The sequence below is a fragment of the Canis lupus genome, chromosome 6 (genome assembly GCF_003254725.2).
Source record: "Canis lupus dingo isolate Sandy chromosome 6, ASM325472v2, whole genome shotgun sequence".
Lineage (NCBI taxonomy): Eukaryota > Metazoa > Chordata > Mammalia > Carnivora > Canidae > Canis > Canis lupus.
In genome coordinates, this window is record NC_064248.1 from 62,178,159 (window position 1) to 62,200,481 (window position 22,323).

The following is a 22,323-nucleotide window of genomic DNA, read 5'->3' on the forward strand; positions in this document are numbered from 1 at the left end:
TCTGGAAGTTCTAAGGCATTATTTTAATATTTTGTTAGTCGTTGCTGCATTTGAAGTAATTTATTCAGTTACATCATCCAAGTTACTATCTCCTCAGCTGTATCTAATTAACCTTCTCTTTAGCTCATACACTGAGTATTTCTTTGTTTCAGTTTTGTTTTTCATTTCTAGAAGTTCTCGGTCTTTCCCAAATCTATCTGCTCTTTTAGATAGAACTGTATTCTTTTCTCATATTTAAGTTCCTCTTTGTTTAATAATTTGAACATTTATTATCTGTGTAAATAATTCCAGTATCAGAAGTTCTTGGAAGTCTGTTATTGCTGTCTCCTGTTTCTGCAGACTTTTGATTATGGTGGCTGGTTTCCTTGTTTTGTTTTGTTTTTTCCCTAAAATGTATCTGTGAATGCAAGTTGACATAGAAGGTTGCGTGCATTTGCTTATGCCAATGTACTCCATGGCACCAATTCATGATCCTCTTTAATTTCTTAGTCTTAAGTTTTTCCGACTGTGTAGTAGGAATAATTTGAACCCCAAAACAATTTGAGGAAATGGCAGCTTTGCATTCTCAATTGAGATTTTTCCCTTTCTCCTCTCTATGTTTATCCCGAGAGCCTGAGTTGAGGTCCACAAGTTTTCTAATTGTTTTCCTTTGCTAGTGGGCAGGATTTTTCTGGCTTACACTTTCACTGGTTTTATGTTGTGATCCCCAGTTTGATGTCTACAGCCTATGTGGGCCCAAGATCTTGTCTCCAGTCACCCCAGCCTCTTGGTACCAAGGTTTGCAAAGGATTCCAGAGCAGATGTAGCTTCATTCAGCATTCTCCCAGGATCTTCAGTTCCTGCTCTCTTTTGGTTCCTGAAGATATCTCTTATTGCTGATGAGCTCAATCTGTTTAGTTCATTTCTCCAGGATTTCTTTTTTAAGAAATTTTTAAGGTTTTATTTTTTTGTTCATGAGAGACACACAGAGAGAGGCATAGTAGGCAAGGGAGAGGCAAGACCCTGGTATCATGACCTGAGCCAAAGGCAGGTGCTCAACCATTGAGCCACCCAGGCACCCCTCTCAAGGATTTTTTTCCCCCAGGATTTCTTAATGTATGCTATTGAGAAGGTTTTCAGATTATCTTTTCTAAAATATCCTAATTGTTTAAAATCAGCACTGGCAGCACTGGTACAAAGGTAAGGTCAGTAGTGGAAAAGAAACAGGTAAGGAAGATGTGATAATGACTTGTTCACCTAACAATTCCACTTCTCGAAATTTATTTGATAGATAAAACTATATGGGGATCCCTGGGTGGCGCAGCGGTTTGGCGCCTGCCTTTGGCCCAGGGCGCGATCCTGGAGACCCGGGATCGAATCCCACGTCGGGCTCCCGGTGCATGGAGCCTGCTTCTCCCTCTGCCTGTGTCTCTGCCTCTCTCTCTCTCTCTCTCTCTCTCTCTCTCACTGCGTGCCTATCATAAATTCAAAAAAACAAACAAACAAAAAAAAACTATATGAATGGAAAATGGAATATGTACAAGGATATTGAGTGCAATGTTGTCTGTAATAGCAAAAGAGTAGCATGAATCTAAATTTAGATTCATTTAGAACTACTTAAAATATGGAATGCTTTTACAATGGAAAAAGAATGGAGCAGGTCTGAATGTATTAATATAGAATGATTTTCAGAAATACTAAATGAATAAAGTTATATAAACTGCTGACAGTGGTTATCCTAAAGGAAGGCAATTGAGTGGAAGGGGACAGGGATGGGAATTATGTCCTGTTTTATACCTTTTTCAATTTTAGATCATTTGCATGTAATGCTTATTTTAAGAATAAATAAATGACTTTGTTAAAATAATTTTAAAAGGCATTGATAGATGTGGGCAGGACCATTAAACATTTTGAGTTGTAAATAGAATCTTTGAAAAATATATATATGATTCTACATTTTTATCCACAATTGCCACTCTTTTTCAGTATTGTTTTAGTGTTTACTACAGGATGCCATAGGTATCAAACCCGGAGATGTTTTGGTTGTGCCTGGATAAGTAACAAGTCTCATTTGGTCACATAACTCCCCTCATTTTATCTTCCTGGCTATTTGGGTCTGAGGATTCAACAGTGAGGTCAAGAATGCACTTTGACTTGTCAACTGAAAAAAAAAAAAAAAAATTGGACTGAAGATCCCTTCCCCAATAGTATTTTTAGCTTAACTCCAGGCTTGGACTCTAGTGTGGACTAACCACCCAATCCCAACTTTTGGCCTTTCTTTCTCCTGCAGTTTGTCTCCACATAACTTCTAAGCAACCCAGTCCTTTTTATCATTCCTCTCTGTCAGCTTAGAACTGAGGTTTTAACTTCCTTTTGGCTCAGGGTTCTTTTCTATCTGTGGGTCTCTCTTAGAGTATGAAGATGGTAGAAGTGTGTCCATTATTTTAACAACAGTGTGAATTAGTAATTGAGCTCCAGTCCTTTTTTAGAAACTAGCCACTAGATGTCTCTCTTGTAAAGAAGTAACCTTTTACAGATTCACAAAATTACTTTTTTTCCTTTGGATAAAATCACAGCATTCTAATTATATCACAATAATAGACCCATCTACCTCTTTATTAATGTCAGTAGCACCTTTTTTCTTTTCTTATGAAGAATGGTGATACACTTCATAAAGCACAGTATTTTGTTTGCGTGATTACCTGTAAGTAGTATAGGTTTGTACTTTACTGCAGACTGACTTTAGAAAAGAGCAAAGGAAAATGAAATGACAGGTTTAACAGCTGTGGTCATGGGGGGGGACAAGTCAATTTTGCAGTGATCTAGTTTGGTTGAAGATTTTCAGAACAACAGCAGGACCTTAGAAAAAACAGTGGGAAAGACTAGAAACTGGTTCTTCAAATAGCCATTTCCTTACAGGAGCCGTGTAGGTAGTAGTGAGACGTTTCTGTGACATACAGCACCACAGAGGTTGTACTTCTCCGTAAAAACAATTAGCCAGCATTCATGGAACTAGAAAACACCCTTGGTCATCTTGGGGTCCCCACCCTGGTTCAGTTAGGGAAAGCCTTCCCTCGTCCCCAGGTCTACTACTTCATGATATGCCTCTGGCATGTATCTCTTTCCACTTCTTTCTCTGCCACATATATCAGACATATTCTCCCGTGCAGGCCACCTTGTGTCACCCTGGACTACTGAGGAACTTTTACATGCCCTCCCTATCTCAGTGTCTCCTTACTTCAGTCACTTGATACACTGCTGTCTGTCTGATATGTCTTTACAAAATGTGTTTTTGCTGTGATGGTCACTTGCTCAAAATCAAGGAGTTAAATCTAGGTTTAAGGATGGTTTTGTGATGAGGGTATCAGTTGCAAAAGGATAAAGTAGTAAATTTAAGACAGTGTATGTAGTTTGACGTGTCTAGAAGTTAGGTTGGGAGTTGGTAAGTGGTAAGAGATGAGGTTGGAGAGAGCCCCACTGGGCCTGGGCTTTGCAGGACCTTATATGCCATACCAGAGAGTTTAGACAGTCATACTTTGAGCAGAAAATGTTCCTGTTAGTATGAGGGATCCACACTAAATATGGGTTTTCATAGTCTGTCCCCACCTGATTTCCTCATGTATTTAACCAAGTATACACAGGCTGGTCACCATACTTAAGCCTAGAATGTTTTCCTCATCCATTATTTTCTAGCCATCTGTGAAAATACACAGGATAGCTCATCTTCTCCATTATTTCTTTTTACCACAGTTCTTATATATTTTCTCTACAGTTAATATGAAACACATGCTGCATTTAGTGCTGGCATTCATTTTTGGTATGCATATATATGTGTATATTTATATTACGTGTGTGTTGTGTATGCAGAAAGGAGAGTGTATATATCTCCTTTCTGCATTCTGGTGTGTTTCTTACTAGGGGCTCTGTTGGCATTTTGAACAGGACAGTTTTTTTGTTGTGTGGGACTTTCCCATTCATTACAGGAAGGTTAGCATTTTTGGTCTCTGCCCACTAAAATGCCTAAAGTGCTTCCCAGTCTTGGAACAGTCAGAAACTGCCCAGCCATTTCTAAATGTCCCCACCGCCCAGGTTGGTACAATTCCCAGTTGAGAACTGCTTTATTAAGTGCTCAAGTATTTATCAGTTATTTGAAGCAAAATGTACTTTTTTATATCAGTCTTCACCTGCTATATCCATTTTCTTAATATACTGTCTACTAAAGCCAGTACCACATACTTAACCTGTTTCCTATTATTATTGTGTAGTGGTGAAACTAATTTTTGAAAGAGTAAAATGTAATATATAACTGGAACTTTTCAAAGTATTTTCATAATGATGTGAGACACATAAAATTATGGTTTTCATTCTCCCCAATTCCAGTAATTTTAATCCATGCTAAGTAACTACACAGATCCTTTGTATTCACTCTTCCAAAAACACTTATTATGGTACCAATCGTAATAAAATAGATGGATTATTTTTTATGAGGAATGGTTATATTTATTCTTGGGACTTTAAAATTTGCTCTTGAAATGTATTTTCAAAGATAAAATGCCTGTGAGTGAAGGATTATGTAGATGTTTTATACATTTGTTTTTTCCTTGAAGGATTTCAAAATTTGGTAGATTTTCTTTCTGCTTTAAATTAAAATAAGGTTTTATAACTGATGGTGGAAGAAAATGGTTTTCTCCTGAAATTCCTTCAGGTGTTATATACTGCTTCCAAATTTCATAAGAGTTAACAATTTATAGGCTATCTTCCTTTTCTACTGCTTCATAATAAAAGATGAAATCTAGAAAGAAGAAAACTTTAATTTCTTATATCAGGATGCTTGATGTTGCTTGAAATAGAATACCCAATTCAAACCAGTTTGAGCTGTAAAAGGGCATATTATTGGCTGTCGTAACTGAATGTCCTGAGGTAAGATGGACTTCAGAGTTAATAGATAAAATGACTCAATTACATCATCAGTGATCTAGTTTATTGCTGATTCTCCATTATATCTTCAGTGGTGTCAGCTGAATCCTCATGGTCATAGGATGCCCCCGGTAATAGTTTGAGTTGCAGTAAATATCCAAGAGTGCTTCTCTCTGAGCATCACTGAATAGAAAACCTGAAATTCACCACGATTGGACCTCTTAGGTCATCTGCCCCATCCTGAGCCATTGTGTCGAGGAAAACCTAGGATAGTGATTTTCTTAAGCCAACTCATAAGTGCATGTCCCTAGAGATAGGGAATGGGTTCCATTCATCAAAGTATGGTTATGGATTAGGAAGAAAGTTGGTGGTAATAAGAGATTACAAAGGAGGCAATTAAACTATAACTCTTATAAATGATTTCAAAATATGAAGGCAAATATGTAAAATATGACTGAGGTACATTTAAATTAATAGTACATAAAAATACATGGTTATTGAAGTTGCAGTTCTAGTAAGTTCATAATAGTATAGACGATTAGAGCATAGACTGGAATTATTGTACTGCCTGGATTAAAATTTCACTTCTGTCACTTTCCAGCTGAATAATGACCTTGAAATGGACTTTCCTCTTAGGGTTCTCATCTGTAAAATGAAATAATGTCATTCATCTTAGGGCTAGAAGAATTAAATGAATTAATACATGTAAACATTTAGAACAATGTCTGACATATTAAAAGCACTTAATAAACTATTACTACTATTGCTGCTTGCTAGTGCTCTCTGGTAAAAGGACCTGCTGGCAGGTTTGATAGCCTGTAGACTTTACTAATTTAACTAGTGGTGTAGTATTCTAAAGAGTAGACATGTGGAAATTCTAGCTTTAGCTTACTCCCATGGAATCACCTGTATTTAAAAATTAGAAGTAACAATTTTAGGCACATTTGAACTGACATGATATGTCATTGTGCTTCTCAAAAGTAGTGAGAGATATTTCCCTTAATAACTATAAACAAAAGCTGAAAGTTAATGTCTTGAATATTTACTAGGAGAGTTAAATAAATAGTAGGGTGATTTGAGTCTGCCACTAAGCCCTTCATTTCATTCTTTTTAAAAAAACCTTTGCTGTTGGTGCATTAACCACAGAATAAAATCCATAATGTTTAACAGAACATTCAGGTCTTTTTTACAATCTACTATGAATCCAGATGCCCAGTTTCATTTCTAGACACTAAACACTAAATTCAGTATAAGCGCACTTTGGTTAGGAACTCATGGCAAAATATTCTTAAAGACTGTGAATATTTCTGTTTTTAAGCTTCATATTTCTGTTTTTAAGCTTCATAATTCAAGGTATTGAATGTAGAATTATTATAATGGCAATAACAGTAATTAACATTTTTTATATATTCTGAGCCCTTGAGATACATTTACTCATTTAACACTATGGTATAAATACTATTGTTATCCCCCATTTTACTGTGAAAAATCTGAATCACAGATACAAATCACATCAAGTTAGAAATTGTTGAGAGTAAGATTTAAGCACAGAGTCCACTTAACTTTTGCCCTGTCTTACCTCTGATCCTTACAGTACAATGAGTATTCTTCCTTTGTACAGTGTACATGAAGAACAAGGTTCTTTCATGTGGAAACTATACTCCTCCTCTCATAGCCATATGGAAAGGAAACACAGTGCCCAGGATTGGTGGTTGACTTCGAGCCTAAACAGAAGCCTACCTTGGGCTCATCCCCTTTGTTCACATCCTTAATGACTACTGGGCCTTTAGGAGTGTTCTTTGAATAAGTATTGGTTAGTCAGTGAGAGAGTGAAATAAAAGTTGGTGATTTTTTTTTTTTAGGAATAAAAATATTCAAGCTCATTTAAATTTTATATTAGAAATCTTAGTTCTTAGAATTCAGCCATCATATGTAACTCTTAGCTGTGGCATATTTCTTGAGGAAGATAGCTTTGAAGCTGTAAAAATTATTAGATAAGTAACCCTAGTTCTGGTTGGGTAATAATTTCTGAGATAAAAAAGGAAAGCTCTTAAAAGAACACTTCCAATAATAAATATTTTTAGGTTTAAAAAGAATGTTAAAATTAATCCTGTCCTTTCTAGGACTACCATCCTGTGTTTTCCAATGAAAACATTTTTGGGACACCTGGGTGGCTCAGTGGTTGAGCATCTGCCTTAGGCTCAGGTCATGATCCTGGGGTCCTGGGTTCAAGTTCCACATCAGGCTCCCCCACAGGGAACCTGCTTCTCCCTCTGCCTTTGTCTCTATATCTCTCATGAATAAATAAATAAAATCTTTTTTAAAAAAAGCATTTTTGACTTTGCTGTTTATATAAAAGAGAAATCATTATGTCAAAGATTTAATAGAGATATATAAAGTAAGAAGTCCTTTCATAATGGCAAGAAATAACTATAGTTAAGAGTTTGGGGCACATCCTTCATACTTGTAAACACACGCGTGGACATATTTTCAACATAAATGCCTTCATTTAGCACGTACATTTTTCTTCCCCAGCACATATAGTTCTGCCTCAACTTTTCATTCACTATCTGGATCTGCTCTAATGTATTTAATCAGTTCTCTGATGATATCCATTTAGATTATTTTTTATTTTTTTCTGTTATAAAGAATGACACAGTGGACATGAGCACATGTCATTACTTGTCCAATTGTTTCCTTGAAATAAATTCCTGGGAATAAAACAGTTGAGGCAAAAATATATATATTTCTTGCATTATTAATATTTATTTATAGCTGTTATGAAATTGAACTGCCAGATGCTTACACCGATTTATATTCCTCTCAGCAATGGAAAGTGTCCATTTCACCACAATTGCCTAGTATTTCTAATTTTAACATCATTTTTGTAAATCTGATAGGTGAAAATATTTCTACTTACTTTTGTTTGGTTATAAGTGAGCTGGTATTATCAAACTCTAACCATACTGCCTTGAGATGCCTAAGTTACCTAGGATATCAGGGTACAGTATTTCCATTTGTGAGAACATTGGTAATTATGGCAAGGACACAGTGACATTATTATAGTTGAAGGCATTTTGTTTAATTTAGGGAACAATAGTCTTAATATAGTAGGAGTAATAGTAAATGTTTTAATCTCTGTCCCAGTTCTCATTCAGTGGTGATTTTGCCTCCCAGAAGACATTTGCAATAATTGGGAGCATCTTTTGTTGTCCCAACTGGAGGAGTGGGTGTTGCTAGTGGCATCTCAAGGGATGCTGCTAAACATCCTACATGAGAAAATGTCTCCCTTGCCTCCCTCCTGTCCTGCCTTCCATAACAAAGAAGTATGTGATCCAGAATATTAACACTGCATAGTTTAAGAAAATTTGTCCTAGCCCAATAATTCTACTCCTTAGAATCTGTCTTTATAAAATAGTCCAAGGGGATCCTTGGGTGGCTCGGCGGTTTAGAGCCTGCCTTCAGCCCAGGGTGTGATCCTGGAGTCCCGGAATCGAGTCCCACATCGGGGTCTCTGCATGGAGCCTGCTTCTCCCTCTGCCTGTGTCTCTCATGAATAAATAAAATCTTTAAAATAAAATAAAATTAAAATAGTCCAAAATACAAAAAGGTATGCGTGTGTGTGTGTAATTGGAGCATGTATCACGATATATAATTATGAAAAGTGGGAAACAAACTTAATTCTTTGAAGAACAAACTGATAGTTACCGGGAGGGAAGTGGAGGAAGGTGAAATAGATGGTAGTGCTTATGATGAGCACTGATAGAACACTGCATGTTAACTACGCTGGAATTAAATTTAAAAGTTTAATTTAAAAAATCTTAATTATTTGAGACTTAGATTTGATTGCCCATGGCAACTGCATCAGTTGCCAACTCTAAAGAATTGGCAACAACTTCAGAGATAAATTAACTCAGCCATTTTGGGAATTCTATATACAGTGCCCTTCAACTTCTCTATGTCCATTCTTTCACTTAAGTCTTCTATTCTGAATTACTGTTTGCACATGCTTTTTATGCTACCATTAGAGTTAAAAAGTACAGGCAGTTTTTCAGTGAAGCTAACTTTTAATTTTGTGTACCAGTAGAGTTAAATGATAGACCCATTCATAGAGATAGTCTTTTATTTTTTCTTTACTGTAATTTCATATGGAAGAACAAATGATAAAAAATTGAAAACAGTCATAATGTCTATCAGTAGAGAATGGATAAATAGGTTTTGGCATTTTTCACAAAGTGAAATTCTGTATGATGGTTTAAATTAATGAACTAATCTGATAAATCTAAAGCATAATGTAAATGAAAAGCAAGGCATAGGATATTTAGAGTATGATAACTTTGAAGTAAGTGTTAATATTACATAAAATACTATATTGTTTATAGCTATGTATATATCCATAAAATATAAAACATAAAACCATGGATGGCGAGAATACATACCCAACATCAGGAAAGTAGCTACCTCTGATGATAGATGAGAAGGGAATTCGATCAAAGAACAATAGAAAGGATTATCAACCATATCAATAGCCTTCTATTTCTTGGAAGAAAAACGTATTTCAAATAAATATTGCAGAGTGCAAGTTTCTTAAGTCTTGAGTGTTGTTTATACTCTTTTTCTTGGTTTTAAAGTATTGCAAGATCACATTTTTTTAAGTAAATGTACTTTTCAAATTTGTTCATGTTTGAACTGAGACCAAATGTAGAAAGGTTTTTATAATCATAATTTTGCAGTTATGTTTTATATAATAAAACAGTAGTGAATGACTTCCCTACAACCACAGCTAGTTAACTGTAGCAAATAAAATTATTTCTAAGGGCTTTTCTTCCTTTGTTTTTGGGATGTTTAGTACTTTTTGAAGATATTTAGGGTCTACTGAATGTTAAGAAAGAAAAATGGTTCTTGAAATTACTTAAGCAATGATTGGAATAATTGAATATGATTTATAATTCCATAGGATGATGAGTTCATAATCTTTTTTCTCCCCTGTAATTTAACACAGAAAATACAAATATAGTTAAAAACCATATTATACATTAAGATTTAAAAATCAGTTTATTTCTTACTAAGAAATGTGGAATTGGGTGCCTGGTGACTCAGTTGTTTGAAGGTCCTACTCTTGGTTTCTGCTCAGGTCATGATCCTTAGGGTCGTAAGATCAAGCCACCCTGTGTTGGGCTCCACACTCCACTCAGCACGGAGTGTGCTTGAGACTCTTTGCCTCCTCCCTCTTCCTTCCTTCCTCTTCAGCTCCTCCACACCACACATGCACGCTCTTGTGTGTGTGCTCTCTCTCTCTCTCTCTCTCTCTGTCTCAAATGAATAAATAAATAAAATGCTTAGAAAAACAAAACGTGGAATCTCTAAATTTGATGATGTGATGCTCTGCCTATTTCACAGATAATGTACATTGCAGAGTTTTTGTTTTGGAAGAATTATTTATTTAAAACCAGGAACTGTTATATTTGCTTTCAGATTTTTTTTAAAGTTTTTTTTCTCTGAGATTTTAAACATCTGGTCTTTAAATTAGTAAAGTGTGCTTGTGGCTTTGTTCTATCGAAAAAAACAAATACTAAACATGATTGTTTCTTATATGGTAAGTGGTACTTTCAACATAAGCATAATCAAGCATATTTTTTTCTAGCTAAAGCCAAAAACTGTCTTGTTATGAAAGAAAACTTCTATAAGCAGATCTATGATAACTTACCCTAACAGAAGGATTTCTACTTGCTTTTATGGTTATTCTGACAAAAATTTGACTAAATCTTGTGAATGTTTGGTGAGAGCTACTGTACTAGATTGTATTTAAAGAAAATTAGTTGAGATTTTGGAGCCATACTACTAAGGGATAGATTTATAGTGATGCTGGTCATCTGCTTGGATGTGCTTTTGGCCATTAACTTGCCAGTGGATTGTTAGAAATTTCTTCTAAGTAAGGAAAACATGTAAAACCATCATATGGTGAAAACATTTAAATTTCTGTGTTGGATTCAATATTTCGAGCATACAATTTTTTAAAGGAATGGTATATAGTATCACCAAATTTAGGTATGCTAAATAGAACATATGGTCATTATGCTAAAATTAGCCATTTAGTGAATTATTACTGTTGACCCTGTATCAAACCAAAGTTTAGACCTGAAAGCAAAGGGACTCTAGCTTAGAGTGCGTTCTGCTTAGCAACCAACTTGTTGTCTACTGTTTTGCTACTGAATGCACGTACTCATGGCTCAGAAGTGTATCTGCAGCCAGCTGGTCACAACCAGACAACACTTCATTCACCTAATTTCCAGACTAGTTAGGCAAAGACATCAGCTCATTGTTTTTAGTCATAAGCAAATTTATTTGTAAACTTCGAGTAGTAGCACATTGATCTAAAAAACCCCTGAACTGTGAGACATTGCCTTCTAATTCAGGAATATAAAGTCCTTGTAATTTAGAACTGCTGCACTTAATTTTGTTTTCCTCTTAAAAATCCTTACAAGTATATTGTTTAGAAAACAACAGCTTCTAAAATCCTAGAAAAAAAGAAAATAGTAGAAAAGATACATTAAATTCTGAGAATACTTTTTGAATAGTTATCTGAAAATGAAAATTCAGGAGGTTCAATTTGTGCTCAGACTTTTATTATCTAACTTGGTCCTCATAAGATTATCTTCTAATTTAGGAAACAACAGTTTTGTTGGCATGTGAAGCTCCAGTTTCCTCAGAGTCAAGCTGTGTACATAGAAAAAAGGTATAGTATAACCACTATTAAGAGCTTCTTTGTTCTTACTGTGTTTTTGTATTTAAAATAACCCTATTAACTTAAATGTGGTATCGGTAAATGTATGTCAGTAGAATGGATAATTAAGTTGTTATCTTAATACAATTAAGTAGCTCAACATTATTGAATGAACTACAGCTACATACATCAACATGATCTCAAATGTTGAATGAGAAAAACAAGTTAAGGAAGAATGCCTAGAGTGTGATTCTGTTTGTAAATATAAGATGGTGTACTTTTTAGGAATACTTGCAGAGGTGGTAAAACTCTAAGGGAAATGATTAGCCACAGAAGTCATGATGGTGTTTATTTCTCCAGGCAGAGCAGACATGAGGAGAAAGATGCAGAGAGACTCGAGAGGGTTAAAAACTTTCTTTTTGTTAGAGTTGAGTGTTAATAGAGGAAATGAAAAATGACCCAAAATTCTATGCAAAGATTATCTTGGGCATGTATATGTGTATACTCAAAATTGAAATTAATTTATATAAACAGCTTTTTGTCCTTTTTTCATATTTGCACATTTTTAAGTATTCTTTAAAAATTTTAATGGTTATGTACTATTTGGTTCCTTGGCTTGGGAAAATTTTACAGTTGCTTTTTAAGTAATAGATTAACCGTATATTCACATTTTGCATAAGCTTCCTCTCTTTATAATTGTCATGGGGATTTTAGTGAAGTGAAGAACTTTATTATTTGAAGTTGTATACCAGACTAAAATCAGGGGAAAGGACTTAAATTTTATAGATGGGGGAATATAGCACAATAGCAGATATGAATATGTATAAATGATTGAAGAAAGTTACTCATTCAGAGCAGTGTCTTAATTTTGCTTTTACAGATCTGTAGTTCAAAACAGTTTGCGTATTTACCAGAAAGTTGAAAAGCCTGAAATACTTTGTTTCCAGGGAAAGTAGAATCAATTTTTTACCCGGTCTTATGATTTAGAATGAATAAACTGAACATGCACTGAAATTAGCATCGTTTTCGATCTTTTTTCAGATTTTATATTTCTGCAGCTTTCAAATATATTTCATCCTGCATTCTTTCTTCTCATCTGTGAGCACAGGTGTGTGTTAAAAGAGGCTTCATATTTTTATAATTGATTTATAGGGACCTTCTCAAAATATTGCTTTTTAGGACTTTTTAAGTGTGTCCAAGAAGTCTTTTTGAGCTTTTTTCCTAAGTAATTTTTGCTTTAAAGGATGTTATGTTTTGCCAAGAGTAAAATAAAAGGTGTGTGTTCAGTCATTTAAACAAAAAGCCACAAGATTTAGTAATTCCAAGTTAACACCTTTAGTAGAAAATAAATAATAATATGTTATTGTTTTGTTTTTTTGTTGTTGGAAAGAGTACCAGATGATAAAACTATTAATGAAATCCTAAGGCCTTATATTGATCCTGAAAAGTCTGATCCTGTAATTCGTCAAAGGTATGTCTCAAAAATCTTATAATTTTCTGAAATTATTAAAAATGTTGATGTACTGGTTATGTGCATATTAATTATGTTAAGTTAGGACTTTATTAGACTGTGATTATGTCAATGCAGTTTACTTTCTGTGCCATTTCCTTGGTGTTTACTCAAGGTTTTGTCAGTCATGGATGATGCTTTTGGATAGTAATAAAAACAGTACGTAACACTTAGTACTTACTGTTTTCTAGACATTCATTAAAGCAGATGATAAATATGTATTAATTAATTCCTCACAGTAACCCCTTAAGATAGATTACTGCTGTCATACCCATTTTGTATATGGGGAAACTAAGCCTTAAAGTGGTTAAATGACTTCATATAGCAAATAAGCAGGGAAGCTGGGATTTAAATCCAGGCAGTCAGTAGTGAGACTCTGCACTGTTAACTCTTAAATCAAACTTCTTTAAAATGGAATAAAAAACTAAAAATTAAGAGTTTCCAAGTAACTGTTAAAGACAGGAAATTCTGTTTCAGCCAAGTCTTCATAAAACTAATTAAGATACACTCTGCCTCCTGTCCAGAAATATAGTATCGACAAAAATGGTTAATGTAGCATAGTAGAAAGATTCAGTTATGAATATCTGGGCTAGAATAGCTCACTCTGTCCCTTTTTAGCTATGTGATCAGGAGTAAGTTACTTAACTTCTGGACCTTAATTTTTTATCAGTAAAATGAGAATGTTAATATCCACTAGATAAGGTGGTTTGAAGCTTTGGAAAAAAAAAAAAAAAAGCATATATCAAGTTCCTAGTACAGGGCCTAGCACACAGTAGGCAGCATTTAAAAAGAGAAACTATTATTAGAATGTGAATTAGTTTTCCTGAGCAGGAACCCACTTGACTTTGTTTTCGCCAGATGGTACCTACTTGGAATATGAATGCCTGGTTTGGTTCCAGTGTAACCTAATGTTTCAATGTTAGACTGGGTGGATTCTAAAATGTCTGATTCAATTCTAGTTAAATCTCATCTTCTACTTGTAATAAAGGTTGAGCCCAGACTGAACCAGATCCGTGACCCATATCAAGTAGTGTCTTTGGTACACATATAGTGGTTGAATTTCTTTCCTTCTTATTACTGATAATTCAGTTGTTATCATTGGTCATATGTTTGGCAAGAAGACAAAGTGTCACTAAATTGAATACACTTTTTAAAGATAAATAAAATGGCAAGTTTAATTTAATTTACTTAAATAGACATTTTTAATCTAAGATACTATACGGAGAGAAGAAAGGTAATTTTTAAAAATTCAAATCCTTCCTTAGAAAATATCTTTAACCCCTTTTCTGTGCTTGGATAGTTGGATTTTAAGTATTATTAGCTACTCATAAATGTTTAGTCTTCCATGGATACTATCTTGAAATATATTAAAAATCAGTTTTGTTTCCTTCAATATGACATTTTTATTTCAGGTTGAAAGCCTACATTCGCTCTCAGACTGGGGTCCAAATTTTAATGAAGGTTGAATATATGCAGCAAAATTTAGTAAGGTAAAATTGCTTCCCTCCCCATTTCTTTAAATATTTTCTAATTCTGTAATATAATTAAGTAGCCTGATTAGCTTAAGTAGCCAGTTATTATACTAATATGACTTCCAAATTAAAATTTTAAAATAATCACACTTAAAGGATAAATTCAGTTGAAATATTACTAAAGTTAAAGTATCTTAAAATAGCATTATGAACAAGTAAAAGATTCCTAAATCCCATTTGAACTTACTTCAAGAAATATTCTGGAGATGCCTGGGTGGTTCAGCAGTTAAGCGTGTATGCCTTCAGCTTAGGGCATGATCCTAGAGTTCTTGGATCGAGTTCCTCAACGGGCTCCTGGCATGGAGCCTGCTTCTCCCTTTGCCTGTGTCTCTGCCTCTCTCTTTCTGTGTCTGTCATGAGTAAGTAAATAAATGTTTAAAAAAAAATATTCTGTACAACAGAGTTCTAATGTTCAAGTTTTTGCCTTTGGAAATACAAAAATTCATGTGACCAACTGAGCATTGCATATATTGCATTCTTTGCAGAGAAAAGTAGAAAGAGCCAGGTTATAACAAACCATATTATTTGAGACAGTTCTTTACTATGCTCTGTTCCTTAATAGAGTGGTGATACAGACTACACCAAACCATCTCTGAGAGTTCTGCAAAGTCTACTTTTGTGCCAGTTATGTGTCAGCATACTGAATTACAAAATACTGATCTTTGATGACCTTTGATGCTCTTCCATTGTTAACAAAACTACCAAAGTCAATTCAGACTAGATCTGGTCAGTCTCACCTATGATTCGATTTGTTAACATAGCTTAGAGGTTTTAGGATCCAGGCTTTGAAAGCAGAGCTGGGATTTCAGCCCAGCTTGCCTGATTCCAGTTATGTTAACTTGAGTAAATTATGTAACCTTACTTACCTTAGTTCCCTCACCTTTAGAATAGGGGTGATAATAGTAATTATAAGATTGTCATGAGGGGTGCCTAGGTGGCTCAGTCAGGTAAACATCTGCCTTACGCTTACCTTATGATCTCGGCTTGGATCCTTGGCTTGAGCCCCGGTTCAGGCTCCAGGGAGCCTGCCTTTCCCTCTCCCTCTGCTTGCCGCTCCACCCCCCCTTCTACGCAGACACGCGTTCTCCTTCTCTCTCTCCCAAATAAATAAAAATCTTAAAAAAAAATCCTCATGAGAGATTATGATAGTTCATTCAGCACTTGGTAAGTGCATGCTATTATTATTACTATGAATACAAATAAATGGATTCTTACAAAATGTCTACACATAAGATTACAAGACTTAAAGCTAAGAACAGATTTAAACACCAAATCTTGACCACCTTCTTTTACCAGCATGTCGCAAATACCCTCAATTTCATGTCATTGATCATGGTTCGGTGATGAAAAATTCAAGTTTTCTATAACGTAATTTTTCTCTAGACTTCTTAATTCAGTATATTTACATGCAGTTCATGCTTTAACTCTCCTCCTTCCCCCAGAAGATTTGGGGCCTTAAATGAGAAATGGACAGAAAGTTTTGTGGGTTTTGCAAAGATATTTATTCAGAGTTATAACATCCATGTTAACCAAAATCAGTATTTCTGAAATTGATAATCAGACATTTATGTAATTAGTGAGAAATACTGACATAAAAAGTGCATTTCAGTTTTACTTAGCAAAATCTTAAAGTAGATTTCATACAATTCATGTTTAAACAAAACAATTTGCATCATTCCCTTGGAATTTACCTCCTGTCAATCATTAAGTAATTTTTCTTTTTTTATTATGTTACCTCGTTCAAATTCAGTTCCTTAAAAAAAATCAGTTCCTTTCTTAACATTTACTATATTTAGTTAATTCTTGTAAATGTTACTTAGATTTACATGATGCACTCCTGTGGCTTCAGTTGTATAAGCCTGTTAATAGAACACTTTTGAGGGTTTTTATGAAAAATAAAAGTGCTTTTTGTATAGTTATCTCATCTCCTCTTCTCTAGGCCATGGGACTAAGATATACTCTCCCAAGTCTTCTAACAGCCTGCTGACGTGTCCAGCATTCTAACACTCGTGCACCACATTTATCAACTCCTTGTCATAGACTGCACTGCCAGTATGGGGATAACATGTAAATGGCTCCAGAAAAATCGTAGAAGGGAGACAGTAAAAAGTGCCACCCATCAAACTAAATTGCTTCAGTTATTGCTTCATCATTTCCTTTGTTGTACTTATCAGACCTTGAATTATTACAAATAGCAGCCATTGACTATTTTAATGGCTGCATAAATGCAGTTGTTTTCTTAATAAGTATGTATTTGAAATACCATATTGCTTTTCTAGACTTAATAAAAATATTTATTTTGGTGAGTTTGGGCATCGTACTGGACATGGTCGCCTTATTTACCTAAACTGTTAGGCAAATAACTAATTTTCTTTACCAAAGATAAGGGAAACTACCTATATCATTTTGGTACAACTGCAAAGAACAAAAGGTTTGGATTTATTTTTCTTTTTTAATTTTGTTTTAGTTTATTATGGTTTTTATTTTGTTTCTTTGTTGTTCCCATTTTTATTTCCTTCATTACCAGAAAGAGGGTTTGGAATATTTCCATTTTAAGGCAAACCGAGGAGTGGCTAGTGAAGAAAGGTGCAAGCTCACCAAGCCAGTCAAACTTGACTCTTCGGCATAGTATCCTTGTCTTCCAAAATTCAAGGAAACCAAAATTGTATGTGTTAAAAGATAGGATACTGAGTATTTTAAAGTTTATAATACAGGACATACTGGGCTCAGATAGCATTCATTTTTAACTTGGAAATGTGTACTATAAATGCCTGAAGAGGCAGAGAGGATGGAGATTTTGAGATGGAGATCTCAGCATGTCCTGGCAGACCAGGGTTTTCCAGGAGAGTGGCTGGCAGAAATGCCTACAGCATGGCATGATCCAGAGAGGAGCAGTTGGGAAAATCATTTCATGGAGTTGCATAGAAAGAAATCAGGATACATTAGAGACCAGAACACAGGAAGATACCAGTCAGATCAGAAAGGTGTATTTTAACAAAAAGGGTAACCTGAACCCCAAGAAAAGTAAAAAAAAGTGCACTGAATTGAAGGTCAAATGACCTAATTCTAGGTACTCACCTTCTCTCTGCTTCATTTTCTTTTAAGGTCCTTTATTTTCTCTTATTTTATACTTTATACTTATTTTATACCTGAGCCATTCTGAATAGCATGAAAAGTATTTTGACTTTATCTTATTTACGTAAAAAAGTTGCCATCTGCATTTCCCCATTTGAGTTGTTTATTTGAACTCAGTGATCTATGAAAACATTAAAGAACAAGAAGGGGAAGTTTATAGCCTAGATCCTCAGAAACTCCAGTGAAGGAGTTTTTATCCTAAGTTGGGATAAAGTACATCATATATTTCTGATTTATTAAGTGAGCTTCATGATACAGTTATCCTAATTTCTGTACAACTTCACAGTTTTCAAGTATTTTCTAATCATGAATAATGAAATTAGATACTATGTGAATACATTTAGAAATAGATTTTCATTTGATGTTTTTAATTAAAGATTTTCAATCAGCGTTTTTCAGATAATTCATTCATAGATAGGATAAGATGAACGCTTACATTTGATTGTATATTTAATTACATTTGTATCATTAAAGGAAAGTACATTAAAGATTATTAAAGGTTTTAAAACATTAAGCTTCTAATATAAGATAAGCATGCTAAAATAAGAGGATTTTATTATTTCCTAAAAAGTGCTTATAAGGCAGAAACATGTAGTTTCCTTGTGGCTGTTGATTTTAAATGTATTCTACAATTTACAGCATTCCAGTGACTCCAGAGTAAAGTCTTTTTACCAAATTCTTGATGTTGCCAGTTTCCACTGGCTGTGTTTTCCATTCTTAGAGGGTTTATGACCGTTGTCTCATGATATACCTGGTCAGCTAGAGCAATCTTAAATGTTTCCCAATTTTTAGCTTTGCCATACCTGACTTTTGTTTTTAGATTTAGGGGATTATAGAATCCATGTCTAACCCTAAGGAATTTGCTACTGATCTGTTTGGAGTTTTCAGAATACACGGTGTTTGAATTTGTGTTTTCTTATAAAAGCTAATATGACTTCTTAAGTAAATTCATGTATTCATTCACTTGCAAATGGTGATTCTCACTGTGGTCCAAGTATCATTCTGGACATTAGAGCGAGGAGAACCATTCCTGCCCCTGTGGAGCTTACATTCTCAGTGGAGGAGGAGTATGAAAGGTGCTTGTTTTAGTGGAGCACTCTTTATCTCTTGCCATTCCATTTCTTCACCAACTCTATTCTTAGAAAGTAACTGAGTAGTTTTGAAACAAAACCCATGTTGGTAATGTCAGGTACTATAAGAGGCGGTCATTGTATTTGCTGCTTTCTCAAGTTGTTACTGACTAAAGAATTTAGAGTAATCCCAAGTTTGGTACTGTTCATTCAATTGTAATTTCCCAAATCTATATTCTATATTTTACTTATTAAAGGAACCATTGATTTCCCATAAAGAAGTTAAGGTATATTTTGTTAAGTTTAACAACTTTGTTGTTTTGATATTTATATAAGGTCATTTTTGGTTTTGGGTTTTTTGTGTTTTTTTTTTAGGATTTATTTATTTGAGAGAAATAGGGTAGAGCAGAGGGAGAGAGAGTCCCAAGCCCGCTTCACTGTAAGCGCAGAGCCCAGCATGAGGCTTGATCCCACAACCCCAAGATCAAGACCTGAGCCGAAATCAAGAGTCAGATGTTTAACCGAGTGTATCACCCAGGCACCCCTATAAGGTTCTATAGTTTTGATAAAGATGTGGCTTAAGATATTATAGGATAATTCTTTCCAAATTTACTCAAAAACCATTAATTAAGTACATCTTATCTTCAAGGTATATAAATAAAAACTGGGGTTTATACAAGAATGAGTTGAGTACAGTTCTATAGTGGGAGAAAACAAACAAGAAACTAAAGTGACAAAAAAAAAAAAAAAAAGAAACTAAAGTGACTGACTGAGGTTTCTGGCATGAATCTGTTTTTCGAGAGATGCAGGTAGGGCCTGGAGAGTCTAAGGGCACATTGAGTTTTTAAATAGAGGTGGCATCATTTTCTCAAACATTATTGTCAAAAAGAACAGCCTGTTTATAATACTCCTTTGTTAATAGGGTCCCTTCAGAGTGAGATTATATTATATTCCAGTAAGAAATAATAATGTTATCCTTTCAGAATACATGATCTGTGGAGAAGTAGACCTGATTCCAGACTAGATTTTGTAGACCAGAAGTCTCACCATTGTAAACACTAAGCTTATTAGACCACTGCTTCTCAAACCTAGCCCAAATTATGAGATGTTCCAAAATAACCTCTTTGTTTTTATCCAGAAACCTACATCAACATAGGTTTTTTTATAAAGTCAAAATAATGTTATAAATTTGATTCAAACCTTGGAAAGTTATTAAGCCCATTTTCCCACCTGAAATTGGGGATCAGAACAGAAGTATTAGTGCATGCATTGTTATGAAGATTTCTTTGAGATGTTAGCTGCTTATTAGCACAATGCCTGGCACATAGCAGATCATTCTCAGTAAATACATATTATTTGTCTATTAAAAGGTGCAATAGGGGCACCTTGGTGGCTCAGTTGGTTAAGTGTCTGCCTTCTGCTCAGGTTATAATCTCAGGGCCCTGGGATGGAGCCCTGAACTATGCTCCCTGCTCAACAGGGTGGGGCTTCTCCCTCTCTCCTGCATGCACGCATTTGCTCACTTTCTTTCTCAAATAATAAAATCTTTTAAATTATAAAAAAAAAAAAAGAGTTGTGATAGCCAGCAGTGGACTATATTATGCATTTTTAAAAATAACAACTTGTTTCAGTAATTTCATATTTCTTAAACTTGCAGGAAGTACCCCAAGTTCAATATTAGCTATACTCCCAACATGCTCCATTTAACCACATGGGGGTTAGTTTGTATTTCTTTTAACATAAATCAGATATTGGGAGATTATAAGATTTGAGGAGTTTGTGTACTTAAGGTGTTATCAGCTATTATTTCTGTATGATGACTCCCAGGTGTAGATGTATTTTCAACCTTTCTCCCAAATTTCACATCCTGGTTTGTAGCTATCTTGACTTACACATCCCATTAAATCTTCAACGATTTAGACCTCGTCACACCATATCTGTTTCTTCCTGGTGTGTGTATGTGTTGTTTTAAATAGAGATTAAATAGGTTGATTATGTTCCTGGTATCTAATAAGCAGTCAACAAATGTTGATATTTACTCCTTGTTACTGGCTGGTCATTCCTGTAGTGAGACATAAGACCTTAGAGCCATCTTTCGCTTCTCCTTACCACCCTGACTTAATGTAGTTGCCTCCATAATGAGTCTCTCCTCTCCATTTTTCTGAGTAGACTATTGTTTATCAGTGTTTGCAGTGGAGCCTATCCCTTCCCACCAACTGGATGTGATTTGCTTATCCTTTGAGCCTTAAAAATATGTTGTATTTCTCAGAGTTTCCTGCAATCATCTTATTTTTCTCCCAATAAGATTTGTCCTATTCAATGATAAACTCCCGTTTGAAGACAGTGACTACATTAGGCATCTTTTTATTTCCTGCAGTACTAAGTCAATGACTTTCCCACAGTAGTAATTCAGTGTTAATTTTTTAATATGTAGTATACTAATTCACTTAAATGTATATGTGCTTGCTATTTGCTAGGTGTTGATACCACTTTAGTGCCCCAGAGCAGGATTGGGACAACTTTTTCTAAAATGGCCAGAGTAAATGTTTTTGGCATGGTGGGCCATACAGTCACAATTGTCAACTCTATTACAGCACATAAGTATAGATATACATAATAATGTATGCTAGCACAGATAATACATAAATGAATGGTTGTGACTTCTGTTCCAGTAAGACTTTATTTACAAAACAATGGGTTGGATTTGGCCTGCTGACCATAGTTTGCCACTCTACTCTAAAGGATTCTTTTTAAGTAGGCTGTCCACCCAGCATAGAGCCCAAGGTGGGGCTTGAACTCATGACCCTGAGATGAAGACCTGAGTTAGAGATCAAGAGTCGGATGCTTAACCAATAGAGCCACCCAGCCACCCCTAAAGGATTTTTTTTTTTAAAGGATTTTTTTTAATGGTTATCTTTGACTATATCATTTAATCAGTTGAGGGCTTCAATTCTCAATATGTAAAATGAGAGAGAGAAATAGAGATTATAACTGCCCAGTATAATTTAAAGTTCCTTCAGAAAAAGCAGTACCTGCTCAAAAGACAAGCTTTTTGATAAATGAACTTGACCTAATGTATCACTGAGTCCCTTCCATGCGCCAGCACAGTGCTAAGCCCTAAGATTACTCTGGCATCTAAAAAACTAGCCCTCAGGACACCTGGGTGACTCAGCAGTTTGGTGCATGCCATTGGCCGAGGGTGTGATCCTGGGGTCCCAGGATCGAGTCCCACCTTGAGCTTCCTGCATGGAGCCTGCTTCTCCCTCTGCCTGTGTCTCTGCCGCCCCCCCCCCCCTCTCATGAATAAATAAATAAAATATTTTAAAATTTTTGAAAATTAAAAAAAATAAACTAGCCCTCAAGGAGTTCACAGTCTAGGAGAGAAGGTAGATAGATAGTAAATGCTACAAGAGTTATGTGTTTTATATATAAGGCATGAAAGGTGCCCAGTGGAAG

General features: G+C 34.9%; 1 protein-coding gene across 8 annotated transcripts in view; it reads left to right on the plus strand.

Moving 5' to 3' along the window:
• Window positions 1-22,323, plus strand: part of ZNHIT6 (zinc finger HIT-type containing 6) — an 84,959-nt gene that overhangs the window by 20,616 nt on the left and 42,020 nt on the right. For 7 of the 8 annotated variants that reach the window (XR_004816347.2, XR_007411540.1, XR_004816345.2 and 4 more), the window contains exons 6-8: window positions 11,564-11,632; window positions 13,011-13,091; window positions 14,543-14,620. Coding sequence is in view for 3 of the 8 variants with exons in the window: in XM_035717187.2 (XP_035573080.2) it covers window positions 11,564-11,632; window positions 13,011-13,091; window positions 14,543-14,620 (228 nt within the window). In the remaining 5 variants the exon portion in view is untranslated. The remainder of the gene's footprint in view (window positions 1-11,563; window positions 11,633-13,010; window positions 13,092-14,542; window positions 14,621-22,323) is intronic. The other variant, XM_025417778.3, reaches the window with a different exon arrangement.